Below are 23,347 nucleotides of genomic sequence, written 5' to 3' on the forward strand. Positions count from 1 at the left end.
TCCCCCATTAACTGAAAGGTACCTTTTTAAATTTTAATGTATATATTAATTACCTGTCATTGTTTAGGCAAGAAGGACCCACTCGCCCTTTGCCAACAGAACCTCCTTACACACTCTATGTGGGAAATTTGCCTAAGGGTGTAGTTCAAGGTGATATTGAACACATGTTCGGAGGAATGAATGTAAGTTTTGTGAAATTTTTTATGGAATCCAAACTTTAAAATATAAGCAAATGAAGGCTGGAAGCTCGAAAGCTTAGTTTTATTAAAATGTATTGTAGACATATGATTTTATTAGCTGTCTTTGTCATAATCACTTCTTTAAGACTGATCATCTTTGTAGTAATCCCTTGTTAAGATTCATCCTGTATCCTTTCATTTTTGGTGCCTTACCAAAATATGGTGATTAGCATAGACATACCTGATATCTCATTAGGCCTATCTTTAAATCCTGGATAAGAAGTTTATATCTGTGATTGTATTATCTTTGCGGAATGGGTGTATTTGATAATAGGAAAAGAGGAGATATCGTTGAATTCCATCTTGAGATAGCCATCTCAATCAAAAGTAGAATGGATTTTGCCAGTTATCTAATGTGCACTTTGCCTAAGTTAAATAATCCAATCAATTTTTTTCTTTATTTTTTGTTTTGGATGTATACATTCTGTTTTTATTCTTTGTTTTGGATGATGCTTTTAAATTGCATGATGATATTAATATCAACATTTTTTTATATGGTACCCTAACTTCAATTTAATCATTCACTAGAATACTTTTTATTTACCATTTTGAGCAATCTGAACCCATGCCTAAAATCCGATGTAATTTTTAACAGAAGAACGACAGGAGTATGCTAATTGTGTTTATTAATACTGTAAGTATTTTTTATAAAAATTTTCAAAATGTATTTAATTCATGTTTTATTTCAACATAATTTTGAAAAATTAGTATTCACAAGGAATAAAATAGTGCACATTGAAACATAAAGTAAAGCTTTATAACTAAACTTGCTGCTATGTGGCTAGCCTTCCTCTAAATGTACCGAAAAAAATTTTAATTTTAAATCTTTTTTTTAAATTTTAATTTTAAATCAAAAAGCAAACGTCCTCTCGACAAACATCCAGTATCCAAGAGAAACATTGTATTTAAAAACTGCACAGAATTATTGTCCTCATTTTTCTGAGTGGCAGCAGTGCTGATATCAGCAAATATGGCTGTGTACCATCGATTTGATGCAATTTCATCAAATAAAAAAAACCTCATTCGAATTTTGAAAAAAATCACTTTGAGGTGCACTGGCTCTTGTCTAGATGCACCTATGTAGCCCTGTGTCTATTAACTTATGGACAGCACGAATGAAAGACACACACAGACGGACAGACTCTTCCTTTTATATATAGATTACTGATTTTCTAAGAAGTCCCCCTTCTCGAAACTCCAAAATGTCGGTAGTAAGTCCGTAAAAGTTTCAGGGGGTTTTTTGGGGTCCCACAAGCACCCCTGAATATGCAAATATACAGATGGCAGTAGTATCGCCTAGAAAATGTATAAATGCGAAGTGCTGTGGCAGGGCTTTCATTTGTGTTCAAGTTATTCATGTGAAGAGTCTTTGACGTGATTATGGCCGCACGGCGAGAATTAACAGACTTTGAACGTGGAATGGTAGTTGGAGCTAGACGCATGAGTCATTCCATTTCGGATATCGTTAGGGAATTCAACATTCCGAGATCCACAGTGTCAAGAGTGTGCCGAGACTATCTAATTTCCGGCATAACATCCCACCATGGACAGCGCAGTGGCCGACCACCTGCACTTATCAACCGATACCAGCAACGTCTGCGTAGTGTTGTCAATGCTCACAGACAAGCAACACTGCGTCAAATAACCACAGAAATCTACGAGGGACGTGTCCGATAGGACAGTGCGGCGAAATTTGTCTTCCTTATGCTATGCCAGCAGAAGACCAACTCGAGTGCCTTTACTGACAGCACGATATCGCCTGCAGCGACTCTCATGGGCTCGTGAGCATATCGGTTGGTCCTTAAACGAATGGAAAACCTTGGCTTGGTCAGATGAGTCACGATTTCAGTTGGTAAGAGCTGAAGGTAGGGTTCGAGTGTGGCGCAGACCCCATGAAGCCATGGACCCAAGTTGTCAACAAGGCACTGTTCAAGCTGGTGGTGGTTCCATAATGGTCTGGGCTGTTTTTACATGGCATGGACTCGGTCCTCTGGTGCAACTGAACCGATCTTTGACTGAAAATGAATACCTTCAGCTACTTGGAGATCACTTACAGCCATTCATGGACTTCACGTACTCAAACAACATTGGGATTTTTATGGATGACAATGCGCCATGTCACTGGGCCACAATTGTTCACGATTGGTTAGAAGAACATTCTGGACAATTCCAGCGAATGATCTGGCTACCTAGATCACCCGACATGAATCCCATCGAACATTTATGAGACATCATCAAGAGGTCAGTTCGTGCCCAAAACCCTGCACCGTCAACACTTTCACAATTATGGACGTCTATAGAGGCAGCATGGCTCAATATTCCTGCAGGGAACTTCCAACGACTTGTTGAGTCCATGTCACGTCAAGTTGCTGCATTTCACCGGGCAAAAGGAGGACCGACAAAATATTAGGAGGTATCCCATGACTTTTGTCACTTCGGTGTTATTCTGGCAGCAGTGTACAAAATAATTTTCTTGATGCAATTGATATTACTATTTATGTTTAGAATTAATTTTGTTTTAAAGAATAAGTTCGTAGTAAAATACTAAGGAGAAAGTTGATTAGTAATCTATCCATTCTCAACATTGTGATAAGACAAACGTGGTACTTAAAGATAAAAATTCAGTGAATTTGTTAATATTAACTTTCTTGATTTAAGGTTTTATTAATATACCTGTAAGAAACATGAACTGTTACAATCTGTAATAGCGTCTTTAAATGAAACAGATTTATAATAGGCAGTTGAAATTAAATGTTCTTCTTTAGAGCAAATTGCTACAGATTTGGCTGAATTGGATGTTAAAATTTGTACTGCTTTAATAGATGCCAAATCTGAAGATTTTGGTGTGGAATACAAGAAAATTGAAGATCAAGGAAAAGCAGATGTAGCTCGCATTTGTATTAAAGCATGTCTTGATAAATCAAATTTTTGTGAACGGTTGGCGATGCATACAGGTGAGAAAATAAAATTAAAGCCCCCAAATTGGAATTGGTTAAATTTAACGAGGAAGTGAAAGCCTGCCTTACATTTTGGAGTCAGTTCAGTAGAATTCATGATGATGAGTCAATTGGTCATGAAGATAAATTTCATCCCTAACAGTTGGCAGTAGAGTCCGAGAAATCGCAGATAGCTATCCACCAACTGGTGATAACTATGCAAAAGCCATTGGTAGCTAAAGCTTCATACTAAAGCATGGTACAAAAAACAAGGTTTGGGCGTGAAGAGCTATTTGTTGGTATTATGTCTGCAAACTGCTACCCATTGGTAGTAAAAATGCTATGAATATGAAATTGAAAATGAACATCATGCAGATGTACAATAGATTGGAGTCAATGATGTCTTTAGAGTCGATCGGCATAACTACTGACAAATATGCTGTCATGTTATTCCCATTGGTGAAATAATGAATTCACAAAAATTGGTTGTTTGGTTATATCCAAAGCTGGTATTAAATCAGATGAAGTTTCAAATAAGAAGTACACAAAAGACAAAATTTCTATCCAGACGAGTAATGAGCTCGAAAAAGCTATGAAACCTGCTTGTATATTTTGTGGCAAAACACATTATTCTCAAGACTGTTTTAAAGGCCAAAAAATGTCTTTTTAAGGAGGGGGAAAAGATATTTTAAGAGAAAATAAAGCTTATTTCACATGTTTGAGATTCTAGCATCATTTGAAGAATTGCAAGGCTAATGTTCGATGTATAATTTGTGAAAAAAAACATTGGACTATAGTATAACCTGAATTCTTTAGTGTTGATAAGAAGAAAATTAATGCAGAGACTTTTCATGTTAATGAAAATGAAGGTCTAACTAAGCCAAACAGAAGTTCTTCTACAAACTCTGCTTGTGTCAATTGAAGCAAATGGAAAGAACTTAAGAACTTTATTTGACACTGGATCACAGAGGTTGTATATTCTTAAATCTACCATGAACCAAATGGGGGCAACTGCTCAATGAAGGGAAAATTTAATGCATGTTGTATTTGGGGGGGGTATTAGCTTTAGAAAGCAACATAAATGCTACAACGAATTGGTGGGTAATTTATAAAGAAATTGCTCTTGTCCAAGTTCTTTACCAGCAAGTTATTTGTGAGCACATTTCTAGTATTCAAGAAGAATGGTTGAATTACGAGATAACAGCATCAGTCTTGCTGATGTAGGAAAAGGCTTACTACCTATAGCTAATTGCAGTTGACTGTGCTGGAAGTCTACACCAGGAACATTTTCCACTCATCTGGTTTTGTTGCAGTACAGACACTACTCGGCTGTATTGTTATGGGCAAGCTAGACTACTGCATTTCACCTCAAATTACCTCATCTGTGATAATCAGTATGCTAATTCACAAGAATTTACAGAAATTAAATGCTTTAGGAATAACCGATTCCAGTGAAAGCAAGGCTAGTGTAGAATTAGAAATTGCTATTTTGGATTACTTTCATAGGACTTTGAGAAAAAATGATGATGTAGGTATGAAGTCAATTTGCCATCAGCTAATGATTGGGGTAGTTTATCATTCAATAGACACACTGCTGAAAAGATATTGTTTTCAACCTCTAAAAAACAGAAATTAAAGGGAAAGCTTGAAGACTATAATGTGATAATCCAAGATTGTTTACAATCAGGAGTAATAAATGTCAAGTAATGAAGTAGAGGGGAAAGCTACCTTCCACATCGACCAGTTTTCAAACGAAATTCTGAGTAATGATACTACCCATTCAAAAAATTTTTCACCTGGAGATATCTTCATATGTTGAAGAAGATAGGAAAGAAGAGAAACATTTTCCCTGATCAATCTCTCCTTACCTCGCCAATGAACCAAAAAAATTGACGTGACAGGAAGCAGAATGATTGTTAAGTTACTGTCTAGATTTTTAGAATAAACATTTTAAACTGAATAGCTTTTGGTAGCCACAAAGCAAATCTAGCAGCAAGTGTAATGAAATAACTTTCTTGATGCAATTGGCATTACTGTTTATTAATTTTGTTTAAAGAATAAGTTCGTAATAAAATTTTAAGGGGGAAGTCAGGGTCCATTCTCAACAGCTTGCGTTTGGAAACATCAGTCGCAGACTTATGTGTTAAGTTCTTGTCAAATTGTTATTGTTGTCCCAAAATATATTGTAAGACTTTTTTTCAATCAGTGATTAAATGATGAATTAGTTCCACAGAAGTGAGAAAAATATCTTATGTTTGTCAATAACCATGCATAATTTAAAACAAATTTTAAGACTGATTAAAGCATCTTAACCCAGGAGCGTGCGGGCTCTTTTGGGTTACACGAGCGTGCGCTTATGTTTTTTGAAGAAAAAAACTGTTACTCTTCAGGCAAAAGTGTTACATTTATGCCAAAATATTATGATCAAACTTAAAAAATATTCAAATTATAAAAATTAAAATTTTAATTTCAATAATATTTTTTATAATATAAATTTTTTAAGGAATAGAAGAACATTAATATATAATTTATTAGAAATTAATTATTATTATTGAAGTTATTCAGGAATTATTATTTAGGTTTATTAGGAATATACTGCATGAAAGAACAACTCCCTCGGAAAGCTTCAAGTTTTTCATCAATTGCTAAGGACTCGCCGACAGTGTAATATTTCCGGCAGTAATTCACAAAATCTTCAAAAAACTCTCATACAGGTTCAAGTTTATCTGATGCTTTCTTGACGACGCGAGTTCCTATATCAGCGAAACGCAAACATCTTGATAAAAAAAAAATAAAACTTTTGTAGAACGTAGTTTTGTGGAAAATTTCCAAGCCGGTTCCGTCTGTTGCCCACATATCCCACACATTTACATAAGATGACTTATGTCACAAAAATATAAAAGACCTATAAAAGAGCGAATTTCAAATAGACACTGAATCGCCTTTCAACTGCTTCTCGTTAATCCACACCTACAACAGCTTCTCAACATTAGGAGTTTTGGATGGTTCTTGGAAATAACGGTAACTACTTTGGCCACATCAAGTTTAATTTCTTTCTTCTTCAGAATAGTGCAGATCGTCCATGTCGAATGGCCGTAAGTCTTTGCCAGTTCTGTCATTCTTACACCACGCTTATGTTTATCTATGGTTTCTTTCTTAAATTCAAAGGCCACGGCTTGTTTCTCTTTGCAGCACTGTCTGAGGCAACAATCTTCTTGGGAGTTATCGTGAAATAATTATTTTCACGTTAAATGTAAAAAGCAATTAACACACAAGTGCACAAACACGTAGATCAAAGAACACCGAGTGATCTGATGAGGGTATTCTCCGAGTCAAGCCTAATTGGGAAGCGCCATGCATACCAACAGTCTGACTCTTTGCTCGTTACTCAAGTCAGTGTATTTAATTTTAGTTCAATATTTATTTCAGAAAACAATTTATAATACTACAGTCAAAAGTCATTAATCCGGACTCGTCGGGACTTCAGCGATTCCGGATTATAGATCATCAGTTTAAATCTCATAAGATGGCATGCAGAAATTCTAAAATTAAAAATATGAAACCGTAATTTATGAAATCAATAACAATTATGATCTAAAGGGTATCAAAATTTACGAAAAAAAAAGCTTAATATTTATTTGTTTACTTTATTAAACATTTCTTTCAATGTAAGTTGTTTAAGTTGCTTCGTTTTATGTGTTAATACTTTCTCTTTAAATCTATTCACAGACATAATTTCTTGTTCAGTTACAAAGTTCCGCTGTTCAAGTCCCGTAATTGCTGTGCCGAGAATACCAACTAACCTGTCAATCGAAATTTTTTCGTTTTCACTAACCTCTCTGTCACCTTCTTCATGTCTTTATCCATTTTTTGCAGCAATTCCACTTTTTGTTTGATGGACATCGAAACATAATTTCGTTTTGTAGATCCTTTGGGAGCTCCAGCATCGGAAATTCTATTTGACATAATCGAAAGTTCAAGTTTACTTTTATAAAATTGCTCTTACAGTCTGCAAAAAATAATAAGCCAGATCCAGTTCGACGATTAAGGAACAACGCAATCATCAACATTAACTGAAATAGATAATTAGATAATTTTAGCTTATACCGTCCGTTTTACATTAAACGCGCCTGCGAAAAAGTTTTCTGCACTTGCGCACACGCATATGCGCAGTCGTAAAGGTCTTACGCGCACACGTAAACGCCTATGTGCATGTGTCAACGCGGCGCATGCGCAGAAAGTTTTTAGCTTTGAGGTCCGGATTATAGATCATTCCGGATTATGGGTGTCCAAATTAACGACTTTTGACTGTACTAACAAATGGTATCTCTTGCATGTAATTATTCCATTCTATCACAGTCTTGCCAGGAATTTCTATTTCTTCCAAACAAAATTTAACACTCATTAATTCTTTACTCCAGCAGTATATAAACCTGATTGCTGTAACAAATGGCAGAGGACTGCTCTCGAACCAAGTACAGACTTGCCAACTCTCCCGATTTAGGCGGGAGACTCCCGATTTTCAACCGCTCTCCCGCCAACCCGATTTACAATATATTTCTCCCGACTTTTTCTTATTCTTAAAATTTCTCATGATTTTTATGGAACTTGGCTTAATACTTTGTTATATGAACAAAAAAAGTTATTTTGGATGTCCGAAGCAAATGAATTTTCTCTAGATTATATCTAAAACAAAACCTTGCGAATTAGATAACTTCTGCTTTGTGAGTGAGAGCATATACGTATTCAGAAACGTCCTTCTCCAGTTCTCCAATGGACATCGTGCTCAACTGCGTGTCATCTGGCATATATTAGCCAATGAGGACAAAACAAGCTGTTATTTGGATGTTCTTTAGTTATTTCGGTCATTTTGTCCTGAGTTGTGTGAGTACACGTGCCTTTGGGAAATAGTTTTAGAAATTATCATCTTTTGTTATGTCTGCGAGAAAGGTGAAATACTCGTTTACGTTTCAAAATTCGTACATAGTTGACTTTCCTTCCATTATTTCCTCAAGGAAATGTAATAAATTTGCGATGTGTACCGCCTGTCGTTGCGATTTTTCGATTTCGAATGGTGGAAGGGCGGATGGTCTCAAACATGTGCGTACACAAAAACACAAGGGCAGCATGAGCTGTTTTGGAAAAAAAAAAAAAAATAAAATAAATTTTTCTTCAGAAACAAAAAACCAAAAAGTTATTAATGCAGAATGTCTGTTCTCTGCCTTTTTACTGGAGCACAACCTGCCACTGAATGCATCGGATCACGCTGCAGCTTTATTTAGAAAAATGTTTCCTGATAGTGAAATCGCTAAGAAATACTTAAGTGCAAGAACCAAAAGAGGTGCAATTGTTAAAGAAATGGATTTGAAAAATAAATCTTCAGCTATTGATCGCATTAAAACAGCTCCGTTCTGCCTCTCTACGGATGGAAGCAATAATACCTATTCAAAACTGTATCCAATTGTTGTTTCTTTTTTTAATCCAGAGTCTTCAGAAATTGAGTGCAGTTTACTTTCTGTCCCCACTTTGGAAGGACATTTGACAGGCTTTAATATAGCACAGCTAATTATTAAAACTTTAAAAGAAAATGCAGTCCCTCTGGATAATTGCTTAGTACTTGGTGCCGATAATGCACCAGTATTGGTAGGCTTGAAGACTGGTGTTGCAGGCATCTTCAGAAAAGAAAATTCAGATTTGCAGATTATGAGGTGCACCTGTCACCTCTTAAATTTAGCAGCTGAAAAAGGAGTAGCTTCTTTACCAATAAATGTGGATGAACACATTGTTGATATTTATTATAATCTTGAAAGGAGTTCTAAAAAGGAGGAAAAATTGAAACAAGTCCAACAGCTGCATAATAGCAGTTTACAATTAGAAAATTTGGATGAAGTTATAAAATCAGCTAGGATTGACACCCAGTGGTGTTTAATTGGAAAACTGAAAGATGCTGACGGAATTTTAAAATATAGTGAATTGTAGAATTATGTTGGCCATCTTGACCGTTCCCCATAGTAATGCACAGTGTGAGAGGATTTTCAGTGTTGTTGCGAAAACAAGGACTAAATTTAGATCTAATATTAGTGATGACACATTAGAAAACTTTTATTAGAGAAAGCAGGCCTACGTGGCAATTCCTATGAACAAAATTATGAAGTTTCTTTCTTAAAGAAAGCAAAATCTGCCACTGTTTATACCATTCGTACAAAAACTGATTAAAGGTTTTTTTTTTGTTTTTTTGTTTGTTTTTTTGTTTTCTTAAACGATGCAAGTAATAAAAATGTTTTTTATGTGTAAGGTATTTTTGTGTTGCTTGCATTTAAGAATTAGTTACTATTTAAAGTTAATTCATTATTAAAAACTATATTTTCCTTATTTAAAAAGTCTTTTTAACATTGTGAAAAATCCCCCGATTTCTTAAAAAAATCTCCTGATTTTTGAGTGTCATAGGTTGGCAAGTATGCAAGTACTGCTTCGAATGTTCATGTATTTGTTACACTTTTTCATATTGCATTTCCAGAAAGGTTGTTTTACAAAATACATCATCGTCAAATGTGAATCTGAACATTCCTTCCTTAATGGCAAAATATTATATTCCTGCAAAAATTTCAAAGAACTTTCTTTGTTTTGCGGACAGTTCCCTCAAGGGATATTTCAGAATTCAGTTGAAGACCAAAAATATTGCAATTTGTCTTTAGAGGTATAAGGTATCCCGCCTTCTTAGCTTGCCTTTGTGGTTAATGGCCAGCACACTCGACATGTATCCGAGAGGTCCATGGTTTGAGTCCCGGCGAGGGCATTGCATATTTATCATATCTCCTGCTTCGAAATAACCTAGTGTGTCTACAGTGGCCCCCAAACTAAAAAAGGTGGTGGATGATGATTCTCCACCGCCAGGATTCGGCGCTCGGGTCCCCTAATCCCCAGTTGCCGCTTAAAAGGGGGGGAGTATATAAGGTATTTCTCTCGCTTTCTTAGCATGCCTTTGTGGTACAGTGGCAGGCACACTCGGCACGTATCGAGAGGTCCATTGTTCAAGTCCAGGAGAGGGCATTGCACATTTTTCATATCTCATGTTTCGAAATAACCAATATCTCTATACAGAGCATCTAAATGCAGTAAAAATAGCATTTATGAAAATGGCAATGTTGCTTATTCAAACTTACAGTTAATGATATGATTACTTGAAGAATTGTTATGCGTATGGTTGCCATGGTTTGCCAACTTTGACCAAGGTGGTTGCAATAACCAAAGTACCTTTATTTCAATACCTGAAAGAAACAGGTCTTTATAATTTAATTTGAATTAGCTTTTATTATTGTATATTTTTAATGTGCCTCATCTTTTGATGGAAATAATTTCCTGTGTTTTTTATACTTATTCATTTAATTGTTTATCATCTTATTAATTAATTTAGATACTGAGTTAGTTATTTGTTGTTGTAAATTTATGATCCAAGATAACTTGTTTTGTAGGGTTCATATGGTCCTTAAGAGTCCTTAGGTTTTTCTAAATCGATTTTTGGCCCTTTAAAAGTTCTTAATTTCAAACAAAATTTTGTGGAAGGTCCTTAATTTTAATCACCTGAAATTTCTGTCTGTTTTTACAACTGCCGTTTTGAGTGTGAATTAGCATTTTGGAGAAATATTTTTGGGGATTCACTGACAAATATGGTCATCTTTTGAATGGGTTCATGAATCTAATTTGTTCTTAATATAAAGATTGGATACTCAAATTTCCGGGCAAGAAGCATTTCGAAATTATTTCAATGAAGACCTCTTAAACAAGTTTTCACTTTTGGAGATGTTAGTTCTTTTATTAAACGGTTCTAAATTTTACAACTTATAAACATTTCAGTGGTTTTTAAGATCAGTTTCTATAGAAAATTTTTAATTCAAATATCTGGAAATTTTTCGGCGACTTTTTTTTTTTTTTTTTTTTTTTTTTTTTTTAACATTATATAACATTGACAACCATTATTAAGTAGTGGAAATGTATTGAAATTATATTTAAAAATAACATTAAAATAAATCATTTTTATTTTTTTGCTGTCATATTATAAAATGACGTAACTTTCCATTTTGGCGACTTATTGTGCAGTATTTTGAATCTGAAAAATAAATAAGGTAATAAATGCTATAAAGCGCAATTTACAAAGTAGCTATGCAATTAAATAAAGTGTCTTCTTCTTATTATTTTTCATGGTAAGACTTTTTTCCAATGTAGTTGTCACAGAAAACGCACTAGGTTTTTCTATAAAATTAATTGTTCACTTTTTTATCTCTTTCATCTGCTCCTTCTGGGATACCACGGGCAGATAGTAGTACCATGTGGCAAATTTGATTGAGCCGGAAAAACTGCACACTGTGTGGTAGTCCGGCAATAAATTAATCAGTCAGTCAGTTTACCTCTTTAAAAAAAAAATTGTCTTTTACTGTTGCAGAATTGGTAGGGGTAATTTTTCTTTAGGATTTTAGACATTGCAACTTTGACAGTTTAGAAGGATTTGAAGGCAAAATTTATAGACACGAAGATTCCAGAAAAATATGACAAAATGAAAATTGTTTTCATAGAATTAACACATAAAAACCGTATTTTACAGGAAATTTGTGATGAATTTCATACTTTCTGGAGAATTTTTAGCAGAACAATGAAAATATAATATTTGAATGTTTTAAATTTGATACTAGAAGTCTTTTTCTTAACATGTATATCTTTCCATAATTTTCTCTACTTTTCACTAGATACAAGCATGGAAAATATCAAAAATTCTTCCAATCTTATCACATAGGCAGGCATTTATAGAAAGGAAATTTTCTGTTTATGAAAGAATTGAAAACTGACAATGTAAAAGATTCATCTTATATGTCTCAATGCATCATACAGGCCAGCCCTACCTGATTTACCTACTCTGCGGGTTCTAAATCTGCTGCCTAGTGCCTTCCTAAATTCTAAAAGTTTTGCCAATACTAGATTTTTGTTGCTCCGTGTGTCACTAAATTCTTAAAATTCTGCCACAAAATTTCGGTGCTTACCATATATAATTTCATACTTATTTTGAATGTTCATATTATTAAAGAAATAAAATTAGCAGCTTTTTCTATATATTCAAAATGCATTTAGTTTTTTAAAATAACAAAAATCTCTTAATTAAATGCAAAACTTCTAAAATGAAGAGGAACCGTACTGAAAGGGTGGGAGGGGGAAACAACACGTAAAGAGAAAGAAAATTATTCTTCAAAGATATGTACAGTTATTATTATGTAAATTAACTAGTTGTTTATAATTTCAGCCTTTACTATAACTTCCTCTTTCTGTTTTTTCACCAGGATGTAAATCTGATAGTTTCTAAACTGGAGTTTTTTAATGGTAAGACAGAGTGTGTTTCTGGCCTCTGTTTGCATGCTGCATTAATTCTTGCCAGCATAGATTCAAATTAAATTGTGTAGTCTTTGACTATTCATCCACATTTTTAATTTGAATTTGACTGTTCCTGTTTAATTACATCACCATGAGCTGTAGTTGATTGTGTTATCTTAAGAACTTGCCTTTATGTTCTGAGTTCTTTTTTAATAAAAGTTTTGTCTGACTTTGTAGGTAATTTCAGACATGGCAATAATTTGCTTCACATCTGACAGGGGTTTGGGACTATTTAACTTTTACCAGATCAAGTAAAACCTCATAGGTACATTGCCGAGAGAATGAAAAGTTAGGAGATAAAGCAGCAGAAACTAGCGGGAACATTAGTTTGCATACTGAAACAAATTTCTAATTGTTGTAAAAGATGCTTAAAGAGAAGCAAATTGATATAAATTAGCCAAAATGCCTGGGAGGGCTTTAAACTAAAATGTTCTGGTTAATTTACATGTTCTTGGCTACTAGAACTTTAGGGAAGTGAGCAGCTATTCGCTGGTCTTCTTACAACTGTAAAATATTTCAAAGAATGATTAAAATATCCGTTTATTCACTCAGAGAAATGCTCACCGATGCCCCTTCTCTGGCTTAAAGGGAAAGCCTCCACTTGGGCTTTAACTTAAGATAGAAAATAAGAAACTAAACTAATTCTAATTAGCCATACTTTAGTTGAAGCTGCACAGAGATTGTTAACCGGGTTGACTTGTAATTAAACCTCACCTGCGAAAACTGTTGTTGTTGTTACTAATCTCCATGGCTAGGAATATACTAGACGTGGTCCACGAGTCCATTCACCTTTAAAAAATCGAAAACAAGATTAGGAGACCCGTAAAGGTCCACAAGAGACAACTCCAGGCACTCGAGGATATGTGCCGGTGATGCAGGTGCATTGTGACACTTAGAAAAATTGGGTGCATCGTGATACCACTCTCAAAAGCAAGTCCCCTCAGGTGCCCACTGAAGAATCGGGAAAGTGTTACCTGAACACATCTTTCGCAATCCATAGCAAGGGATCTTCCAGGACAATCAGCTTGATACCAGGAATGACTCGGGGGAACGAGCCAAATGTGCCTGTCAGCATGTCTTCTAATGGAATGCAGTTCAAGATATGTCAGTGAATTGATAATTGGCAAAGGTTCTTCAGAAGCCTCCTTTGCCAGAATGTCTGCCATTTCATTCCCCCATATATCAACATGGGAAGGAATCCACTGAAGATGCACTTCACAGAGTGACGAGACCTGCCTAAGTTTGCTAAGAATTGCAGCTCCGGCCCTATCACCAACTCTTTGCCAGTTTGAAAGATATTCATTTAAATCATTCAAGTTAAATTGTGTAGTCTTTGACTATTCATCCACATTTCTCTTAAAGACCGAACTGAAGTCAAAATTTCTTTATTTTAACAATATTTCGATTTGTGCATTTAATGACAACACCACTACCAGAGCGAGAGTCCTCGCTTTTACTCCCATCAGTATAGATGAGGGTAGCTTCAGTGGGAATTGCATGTATAGTTTCCAAGGCAGATTGTCGTAACAGGGCCGGAATATAATTTTTCTTGGAAACTCGAGACGAAAGTTCCGCATGAAACCCGACTCCAGGGAGTGCCTCAGATGGATCTAAGCATTGTTTCAAGGAATGTTGCTCAACATTACGGTCATTTATACCAGCATACTCAATTTGACAAAACGGACTATTTTTCTTAAGTCTTTGGGTATTACTCCAGTGCTGCAGAAATTCTGAAGTTCTATTCTGGGAGCCGTAACTGAGTTTATTATAATATTTTACGAGGCCCGCATTTCTTCTTAGACTAAGGGGTTGAAGGTCTGTTTCATACAATGCAATTTTCTTCGGGCAACTGTTGCGCAAGCCAGTTATAATGCGAGAAGCACTGAGTTGGACTCTTTCCAATTTCTGGAGGTTGGTGGAAGAAGCACAACAGTAAATGAGGAAACCGTATTCCAAAATAGGTCGTATGATAGCAGAGTAAGTAGTTCTCAAAGTGCAAGCATCGACTCCCCAATCACGTCCCGAGATATATAGTTCAGAATGTTTAGGCGTTTTCTGCCTTTAAAAACCACCGCATCCACATGTTTGTTTACTAGTGATCTCTGGATCGAGAACGAAGCCTGAATATTTGGGATGTTTGTCATATGTAAGAGGCAAATTATTCATAAAAACCTGTGGATGATAATTATAAATCTTCTTATTGGTGGTAAAAAAACTAACAATAGATTTAGTTGGATAAGAAATCAATATGTGGTCTTTTGAGAATTTCCACACTTCTTCAAGGATAAAATTTATATTGGTCTCAATTGAACTCACATCTGGGCCTGAGCTCCAAAGGGCAATATCATCTGCAAATAAACCAACCTCACATCTCCTTGATATAATCTTCTCAATTCCAGCTAAATACAGGCAGAAAAGAATTGGGCTCAACACAGAACCCTGGGGGACGCCTTGGCCTTGGTTCTTGGAAGGCGTTTGACATAGTGGAATTAAGCTTTACTTTTATCAGTCTATTTCTTAAGAAATCTGCGATCCAGATCAAGGCTTTACCCCTGGTGCCAAAATCTTCGTAGAGTTTAACTATTAGTTTATGTTTTCAGACATGGTCAAACGCCTTTGACAAGTCTAGAAAAGCAGCCACGGTATGATTGGTAGGTTGCTTGTTTTGGACATCTCTAATCTTCTGGCTGAGATAGACCAATTGATCAGTGGTGCTATGACCTCTTCTGAAACCGTATTGTTCTTTTGGTAGGAGGTCGTGGGTGTCCAGGTGAAAGAGCAACCGCCCCATGATAATTTTCTCCATGATTTTACATGCAATGCTGGTTAGGGCAATGGGTCTAAAGCTTCCAGGAGATCCATTGGTTTGGCCAGGTTTCTCAACAGGTATAATTGTGGCTCTTTTACACTCTTTAGGAAGGCGTCCTAGACTCCAAGATTGATTTACTATATTCAGAAATTTCTTTTTTGCATGAGTGCCAAGATGCCCAATCATCTGGCCATGGATACCATCAGGTCCAGGAGTTTTGGTCAAGTCAAGATCCTCAAGTGCCATCTCCAATTCATGCATGGAGAAGGATTTAAAGAAAAGGGGATTGCCCGAGACAGCACTACGACATCCAATATGCAAGATCTCGAGACCTTTTTCTCACTTTTTTATCAACTTCTGTAAAAGTCATCTCACTTATCTCCTGGTAATGTGCCCCGTGGAGATCAGCCGCAGCTTTTTCGTCTGTAGGGATGTTGCCATCCGTATCTAAGACAGTATTACATCTCTTTATCTGAGGTTGTTCACTGCTAATATTTTTGATCAATTTCGTGTCAGATGATCTAGCATCAAGTCCCTCACATATATCCATCCATTTTTTCCTCTTAAGTAGCACATAAGTTCTTTTTATTTCTGCATTGACTTTGTTCATCTCTGTCCTGTTTTGCTCTGTATTATTGTTTTTTAATTTGAGTCGCAGGTTCTCTCTCCTCTGAAGCAAAGGCTTCAAAACCGGCGAATCATGAGTAAAGTAAGGATTAAAAAGCTTTACCCTTCCTCTAGGTATAGTTCTTTTAGCTGCCCCAAAGAGCATATGCTTAAAAGTAATCCAGTTAGTATCAAGGTCACTTGAATGAATGCTAGGTTCAGCCAGGGTGTCAACAAGACCACCAAATGCCTTCCAGTCTGCCTTAGAAAAATTCCAATATTTTTTTACGATTAAGGAAAGTACACTGTTTCTTCTTTATTTCAATTAATATTAGAGAATGGTCACTCCCAATATTCTTCATAACTGTCCAGGTGCAATTTGGAAAGATAGCGGGGCTTACTATAGACAGGTCAAGGGCTTCAGTCGTGTTATAGCTATATGAAGAGTGCGTTGGAGTACCATCATTAAGGATCATGAAATCTGAGTCATCAACAGAATGAAGAAGATTAAGTCCCCTCTGGTTCTGGGAAGAGCAACCTCACGCTGGGTGCTTAGCATTTAAATCACCCAGAAGTATAGTATTTCCAGATAAAAGATTATCAAGGACTCCAGGCAGGTTACCAATGTTGGGAGGGTAATATAAATTAAAGATGTTTAGTGGTTCACCTCTCCACAAAACAGTGATGCCTTGCAACTCTAAATCTGAACCAGTGGGTACATTATAACTTTTGGAAATATAGTTGATGTCTCTGATAAGGAAAACAAGGCCACCGCCTCCTTTCGCGTGTCTATCTGAACGGATGATGTTGTATCCCTTAACTTTTAGTTGAGAATTCTCTTTCAGTTTAGTTTCCTGTAGAGCGATGATTTGAGCTCCCTGGTCTTCAGCCAACTTCAGTATTTGGTCAAGTTTAGATTTCGCTGCCAATGTTGAAATACCATTGACATTACATTGGATAATTTTAAGAGTTCGTAATCTAGGAGACTGTAGCTTATTTTTTGGACGAGGTCCTCTTCCTAAACCTCGAACGCGCCCCTTTTGAACCTGCGCGACGGGTGATGCAGTATGGATCACATTAGAAAGCTTCATGACTCATGGGTGGAGGAAAAGGGCAGCCTCTATAAGTCGTGAGACCTGAGTATAATGGAATAGCCTTCACGCCTAGGTTGGCCCTACCAGGAGTATACACTCCCGACGTACTTCGCCTATTCCACCCAGTGCCACCCCGTTGCCACGATGAGGCAGCCTACAGGTCTTGAGGGGGGAAAACTAACAGGCACATAAGACATGGCAAGTAACAGGCCGTGCATAGTAAGATAGGCTTCAAACAATGACATGGCCCAAAGGCAGAACGCGTTCTACTAAGAACTTCTGAGCTTTTTTACGGAAGTGACTGAACTTCCCATTAAATACTTTTACTTCATTTACATAAAACGTGATACTGAAATTACATTCTTGCGTTGTAGGTGGGAAACAAAAATTTAAAGGAAAGGGTTTTCAAAATTAAAAATAACTATTGGAAAATTAAAATAAGCCCTAAAAATTAAAAAGACTCAAATTTTTTGTTGCATGTTGCAGCTACAAAATATAAATGTTTTGTAGTTTTTAATGTGTAATTATCCTAATAATCATTTAAGAATCAATGTCATAAATTATATGTATTTTAAACTGTGAAATGTTATTAGATTGTGATTTTGATAGTGCTTTTTTTTGACAAATATTTTCAAAATATTAAAAAATTTAATAGTGGTCATGTAAATCTATAATGATTAAGGGTATCTAACTGCCTAATTTAATTATTTGTAACTAACAGCTCATCCTTAAAAGTTATATCTGCATATTAAAGTAAGTTATTGCCCTTCATTAATATTTACCGTGGTCACAAAATACAGCACAAAAATATAAAAATTAATGTAAAACATTCTTTGCGTCTAGTGAGACTTAATACAAAACAACTTATAAGTTCTGGTGCTTTTACTGGCTTATTGGTACCTTAAAGTAAAATAACTGGGTTACAATCCCAGAAACTCTATACGAAGCTATGACACAAACTCCATCAGACAGACAGAACATAACTAACTTTCAAAACTTGCCAACTATGCCTACATCATGCTTTCAGGTTTGCTTAGACCAGCCAGGTCTTTCTCTAAACAAGCATCAGTCGTGGCAACAGTCAGTTTTCTGTTACGAATCATGCTGTTTATGATTTTACTTCTCATTTTAACCTATGCTATTTACTAAATCTCTAGATTGAGCAAGTACGTAACAAAATGAGACATGAAATATAAAGCTAAATGTGAAATCTTCTTAAACTTGATTTTGTTTTGTAATTATGTTGATTAAATTATATTTAATAATAATGCATACTACTTAGATCTGTTTTATTCTTACGATGGTATTACAAAAGGCATAGAGGTGAATCTTTACATTATCGTAACTTGGCGATTTTTTGGTGAAAATTTGGCGACCAACCCTGCTACAGCAACCTGCTAGTTTTGTTTTGGATGCCATTTTGTTTTCACGAAGTAAAGGCTTTTTTTTTTTACTCAAAATTTTTTCCAACATTCTGCTAGCTGAATTACGCTTATACTTTTATGGAACAAAAGTGCTTAATCATGATGAAGATTAGGTGCGAAATTGGGAGAAAGTGCAGAATCGCAAACTGCTTGCCGCGTTTTTAAGAATTGCACATACATGGTATCCATGTACACGTTGACCTATTTTCACTTAAAAAAAAATCCCAGAATTGCACAAAAAAGGCATTGTGTACACTCTTGACTTTATCTATGTACACATCGACCTATTTTCACTTTAAAAGTCAAAGAAAATTGACAAAAATCCAATTCTTCTTACTCTTGTAAAAAGCGCCAAACAAAATAAGTGAGCAATTCTGCACTTTAGCAGCAAAATTGTTTCTAAGTGCTTATTAGCTAAAATCACGATTGGAACTTTCTGGAAAATGTCACATTACGTCTTGTACTTCTCTGAGACATAATAATCTGTGATTCAAACTGTGTACTTCTCAGATTATTGCTGAAGTCCTAGCTAGTAACCTCTATCGCCTTACCAAAATGTTGCCAAACTACCTGTTACCATATTCTAAAGATTAGCCGGCATAGATAATATTTTAATTGAATTTATTCAGCTCCCATTTTGCTGATAGGTCCTTAATTTTTTTCATGAATTGTCCTTGAAAGTATTTAATTTCCATGTGGAGAAATGCATACAAACCCTCTTTTGCTATGTAAGCTGTCTAACTAACCGTGTGTCTGGTGCATATAATTTTTTTGATTACGTAGCAGGAACTCCACTACCGCCGTCAAAGGAGTAGCTGGTCAACAGCCAACAATGTTAAACTCTTATTTTCTGTTATGTCAGTTGACAGGCTATTCTGTGTAGCAAGCATACATACTTAAAACTTCATCCTCTCAAATGTACAGGTGCTGTGAGATAGCTTTCCCACAAAGCAGGTTTAGGGTTGCCATAAAATGGCAAGTGAAGGTAGTGTTGCCACATTTGGCGAGAAATTGTCCATTTGGTGACAAAATAGGCGATATACCATGGACGGATGGAGATCCTTCTGGAACGAATTCTTACCGGTTTAGCCCAGAATGTTCTTGAACACAAGCTGAAAGCTATATAAACCCTGCTGGTGCGCAGTCAGCGAGTGTGTGTGCTTCAAGAGTGCAAGATGGTTAGTATCGAGTTGGTGTCTCGTCTAGCGAGTTGATCAAGTTGACAGCCGGGCAGCGAGTGCTGAGTGGGTCGTCGAGTTCACCGAAGGAGTCTCTTAGTGTATCGCGGTTAGTGCATCGTCGAGAGAGCGTGTTGAACTCCGGGAACGACTGAACCGAAGAGTCGGGAGCCATGCTCTGTTTGTTGTCAAGTGCATCGCAAGTTGTAGCGTGAAGAGTCTCGAGAGTACGTGGAGTTCCGAGAACAACCGAGCAGAGTCGGGAGCTGTATTCTGGTGCTTTGCAGTGAAGCTGTCTCCATAGTGATAGCTTGATAACCTAAAAGCTGTGTCGCTGATCGTGTCAGCGTGTTTATAACAGTTCGATGACTGTAAACGAGATTTTGGAGCTGTCCTGATTAATACCTGCCAATAAAGTGTGTTTCGATACTTCATCAAGTAGTATTGTCATTATTCACTCCAAATCCTCACGAACCCCGTACGAACATGAAGGTAGAAAATAACGTAACAACTGATGTTAGAAAAGAAAAATGCAACAATATCGGAATAGTGATAATGTGAATATATATTAGTAGTATGATTAGGAGTGAAAGAGACTCTAGTGCTTTGGAAATCTTTGTCTTGAACTTTGCTTTCTTCTGACTCTTCCATGCAGCATCAAAACTTTTCTCAGTTAAAACATCATTTTACTTGTTTTTGACACCTTCTGTTTCAAGTGAAGACAAAATTACACGTGAAGACAAAATTACAAACTAAAATTAATTATAAAAGAGTTTCAGCTGTATTCAAAAAGCTAAAGGACAAAAAGAGACTTTTTAAAGTTATTTATTCAATAAAAACAAGATTTATTATGACAAGCTTTATATATATGCTACAAATAAAGTAAAGGAAAAAGTTATTTTGTATAAGGATAATTGTAGTGTATTCATGTTTGCCACAGAATTTTATCGTAAGTTGATAAAAGACACTCTGATATTCAACTATTGTTTTAATGATTGATTGCTCGTGTAGTGCTGTCCTGTTGTGGAGCCTCATAGCAAATAAATTATTGCAAGAAAATCTACCTGATATGAATATTACCTGTTATGCTGATGATATTATGGTAACTATTACACGAGACTATTTCGAAAAAATAGAGGTTACTTTTAACCTGCTTGAAAATATTTCTAAAAAGTGGAGTACTGAGCAAACTATAGAATTTAATATTGCAAAAACTAATGGTCCTCCGTGAGGGGGAAAAGTTAGGATCCCCAGATTGAAATATGTTAAAAAAATAAAATTTGGGAATATGTTTAAATACCTGGGTGTAGTGATAGATGACATGTTGAATTTTATAGAGCATTTTAAGTCAGTACAACAAAATATAGAAAAAATTTAATTATTATTAAAGTAATTTTACTCCGATCACTCTCTCTAACAAAAGCTCTACCCTGAGGGATATTTACAAAAATGTTATTACATCAAAAATTCTTTACAGTATTGACGCATGGGGTGACCAAGCAGTGGAGCTGGTCAAGACAAGGCAGAAATTGGACTCGTTGCAGAAAGCCTAAACTCTTGCATCCCTTAAACAAGATCATTTGAAACAGTCCCGATGGAAGTTTCGTGCCTACTGGCTGGTGTACTACCTCTCTCCTTGCAATTTAAATTTACTTATAACAAATTTGGTCTGAGATATATTATACAAAGCAGAAAATAGTGTATGAGGATAACTAATTACCATCGAGATGTTTTTAGAGCATGATCTCTGTATATCCTACGCTAAAGACTACTTCAACTGGAGAAATTAAAATTTATGCAGATGATGCAGGGTTTGCGCAGAGTTCTGTGCATTCGTTGTGTTTTTCACAGTATTGAAATTGATTGTAAGAAGTGTACTGGAAGACTAGGAAATTCAGTTTATCAAGCAGAATTGCTGGCAATTAAAATGGCTTTATTCTGGATTAAGAAATTATCTATGAGGTATTGCATTAATTTACATTCAACTGCCTTATCTGCACTTATGGCACTCTCCTGCCCTTTTCAAAAGCATAAAATTGCTAATGATTTAAGCAGATTTATTTAAAACTACGAAAGAAGCATATTCTGGATCTACATTGGATCAAAGCTCGCGCTGGGCATTATGTCAATGAGAGAGCAGATGCACTAGCAAAAGATTCTGCACGAGGAGGGGGTGATCGAAGAGGTTTCTATTCAAGGTTAAAAAAACAATACGTGTACACTAATACAAGCTCTTTTTAAAGACTGGCAAAATATGTCGAATCTCTCTGAAAGAAACAAAACCATCTAAGTTGCTTAAAAATTAGCCAAACGAAATGCAATTTTTAGGAGATGTTGATCAAATTTTCAGTGCACATGAAAGGTTTCCTGCTCATTTAAAAAAGGGCCCCCCTCCAGTATATATAAAGCTTGTAATAAATTTGGTGAATCAAAGCACCTCATCAAAGACTTGCCTGACTAAGAGTGTGAGAAGAAAATATAAATTTACAAAGTTTGAAGATTTATTTAGTAACTATAAAGTGTTTAGAAAATTTGCAAGACGTATTATGCAAATTGTGAATGAGAATAAAAAGAATATAATGGAATAAACACATGTAATGGAAGTAAACTTACAAATTTAAGATGAATTTGATAATATGAAGAAAATTTGAATAATAGTAATTGATAGTAAAATTTATAAAGGTTTAAAATTTGGGAAAGAACATAGAAATGGAAATAGTGCCTCTATATACTGATTTCAACGAGAGTTCTTGGGACGTATGCATTTGTTTTACGTGTTGTGTTTTTATTTCTTTCATCATTTCTTTTGAGTTTCTGAATGTTCGTTTTGTGTGATTGTATGAGCTGGTGTTTATTTTAGCTTTGCAACCTATAACCAGATGTTTATTAAGTTCATTATGTTCCGTTATTTAACCATTTATTTAGTTATGCTTCATTATTTAACGTTTGTTGTTGGATTGGCCTGTCTCCTCATAACCATTTGGCAGGCTTCGCCTGCTGGGTGGGCTTGGAGGCCAGTGCTTAGAATTAGTTAACTAACAACACACTGCTGTCTATACCTTGTGCATTTATTCTTAAAAATTTTGTTTCAGATATCCAGTATACGTTTAGTGAGAGATAAAGAAACAGATAGGTTTAAAGGTGAGTATTTCTGTATTTTGTAGTATGCTTTGTATATGTTTATTAGATTTAATATTTTGTATATAAAATTCTCATATTTATATGAGCTGTTATTAAACCTTTGCACTCATATTAAGTTTAGACATGGTTGTAATCAATTTTTATTGAACGAACTCTAATGCATAATGTGCAAGATTATGAATCTTGTCCGCTTAATATTGTCGCATAGATGAGGGGATCCTACAAATGAACAGGCAAGTACAAGTCTAAACTCAAGACTTTATTAATTAGAACTGAATGAAGAGCTACTTATATACAGCTGGTGAACATGCTGAAACATTCCAGACTTGGAATGTTCTGGAAGAATAAGAAGGAAATTTACATAAATAAGATAACATTAACAACAAGGATATTTACATAAAAACCAATTATCAGGCATCTTGCCGTTGATGGGTTTCGAACCCGGTACTTTCAGGTTTCGAGTCCTACGCCTTCTCCGCTAAGCTATGAGGAGCTCGGTTGAA

General features: G+C 35.6%; 1 protein-coding gene across 1 annotated transcript in view; it reads left to right on the top strand.

Annotated features, from left to right (window-relative positions):
• LOC118186144 (eukaryotic translation initiation factor 4H-like) overlaps positions 1–23,347 on the top strand; it is a 68,737-nt gene that overhangs the window by 12,981 nt on the left and 32,409 nt on the right. Inside the window, exons 2-3 of the mRNA XM_035356186.2 lie at positions 68–182; positions 22,796–22,844. Coding sequence (XP_035212077.1) covers positions 68–182; positions 22,796–22,844 — 164 coding nt within the window. The remainder of the gene's footprint in view (positions 1–67; positions 183–22,795; positions 22,845–23,347) is intronic.

The sequence above is a fragment of the Stegodyphus dumicola genome, chromosome X2, assembly GCF_044657685.1.
Source record: "Stegodyphus dumicola isolate Sdum_Otavi_A_Nest chromosome X2, ASM4465768v1".
NCBI lineage: Eukaryota > Metazoa > Arthropoda > Arachnida > Araneae > Eresidae > Stegodyphus > Stegodyphus dumicola.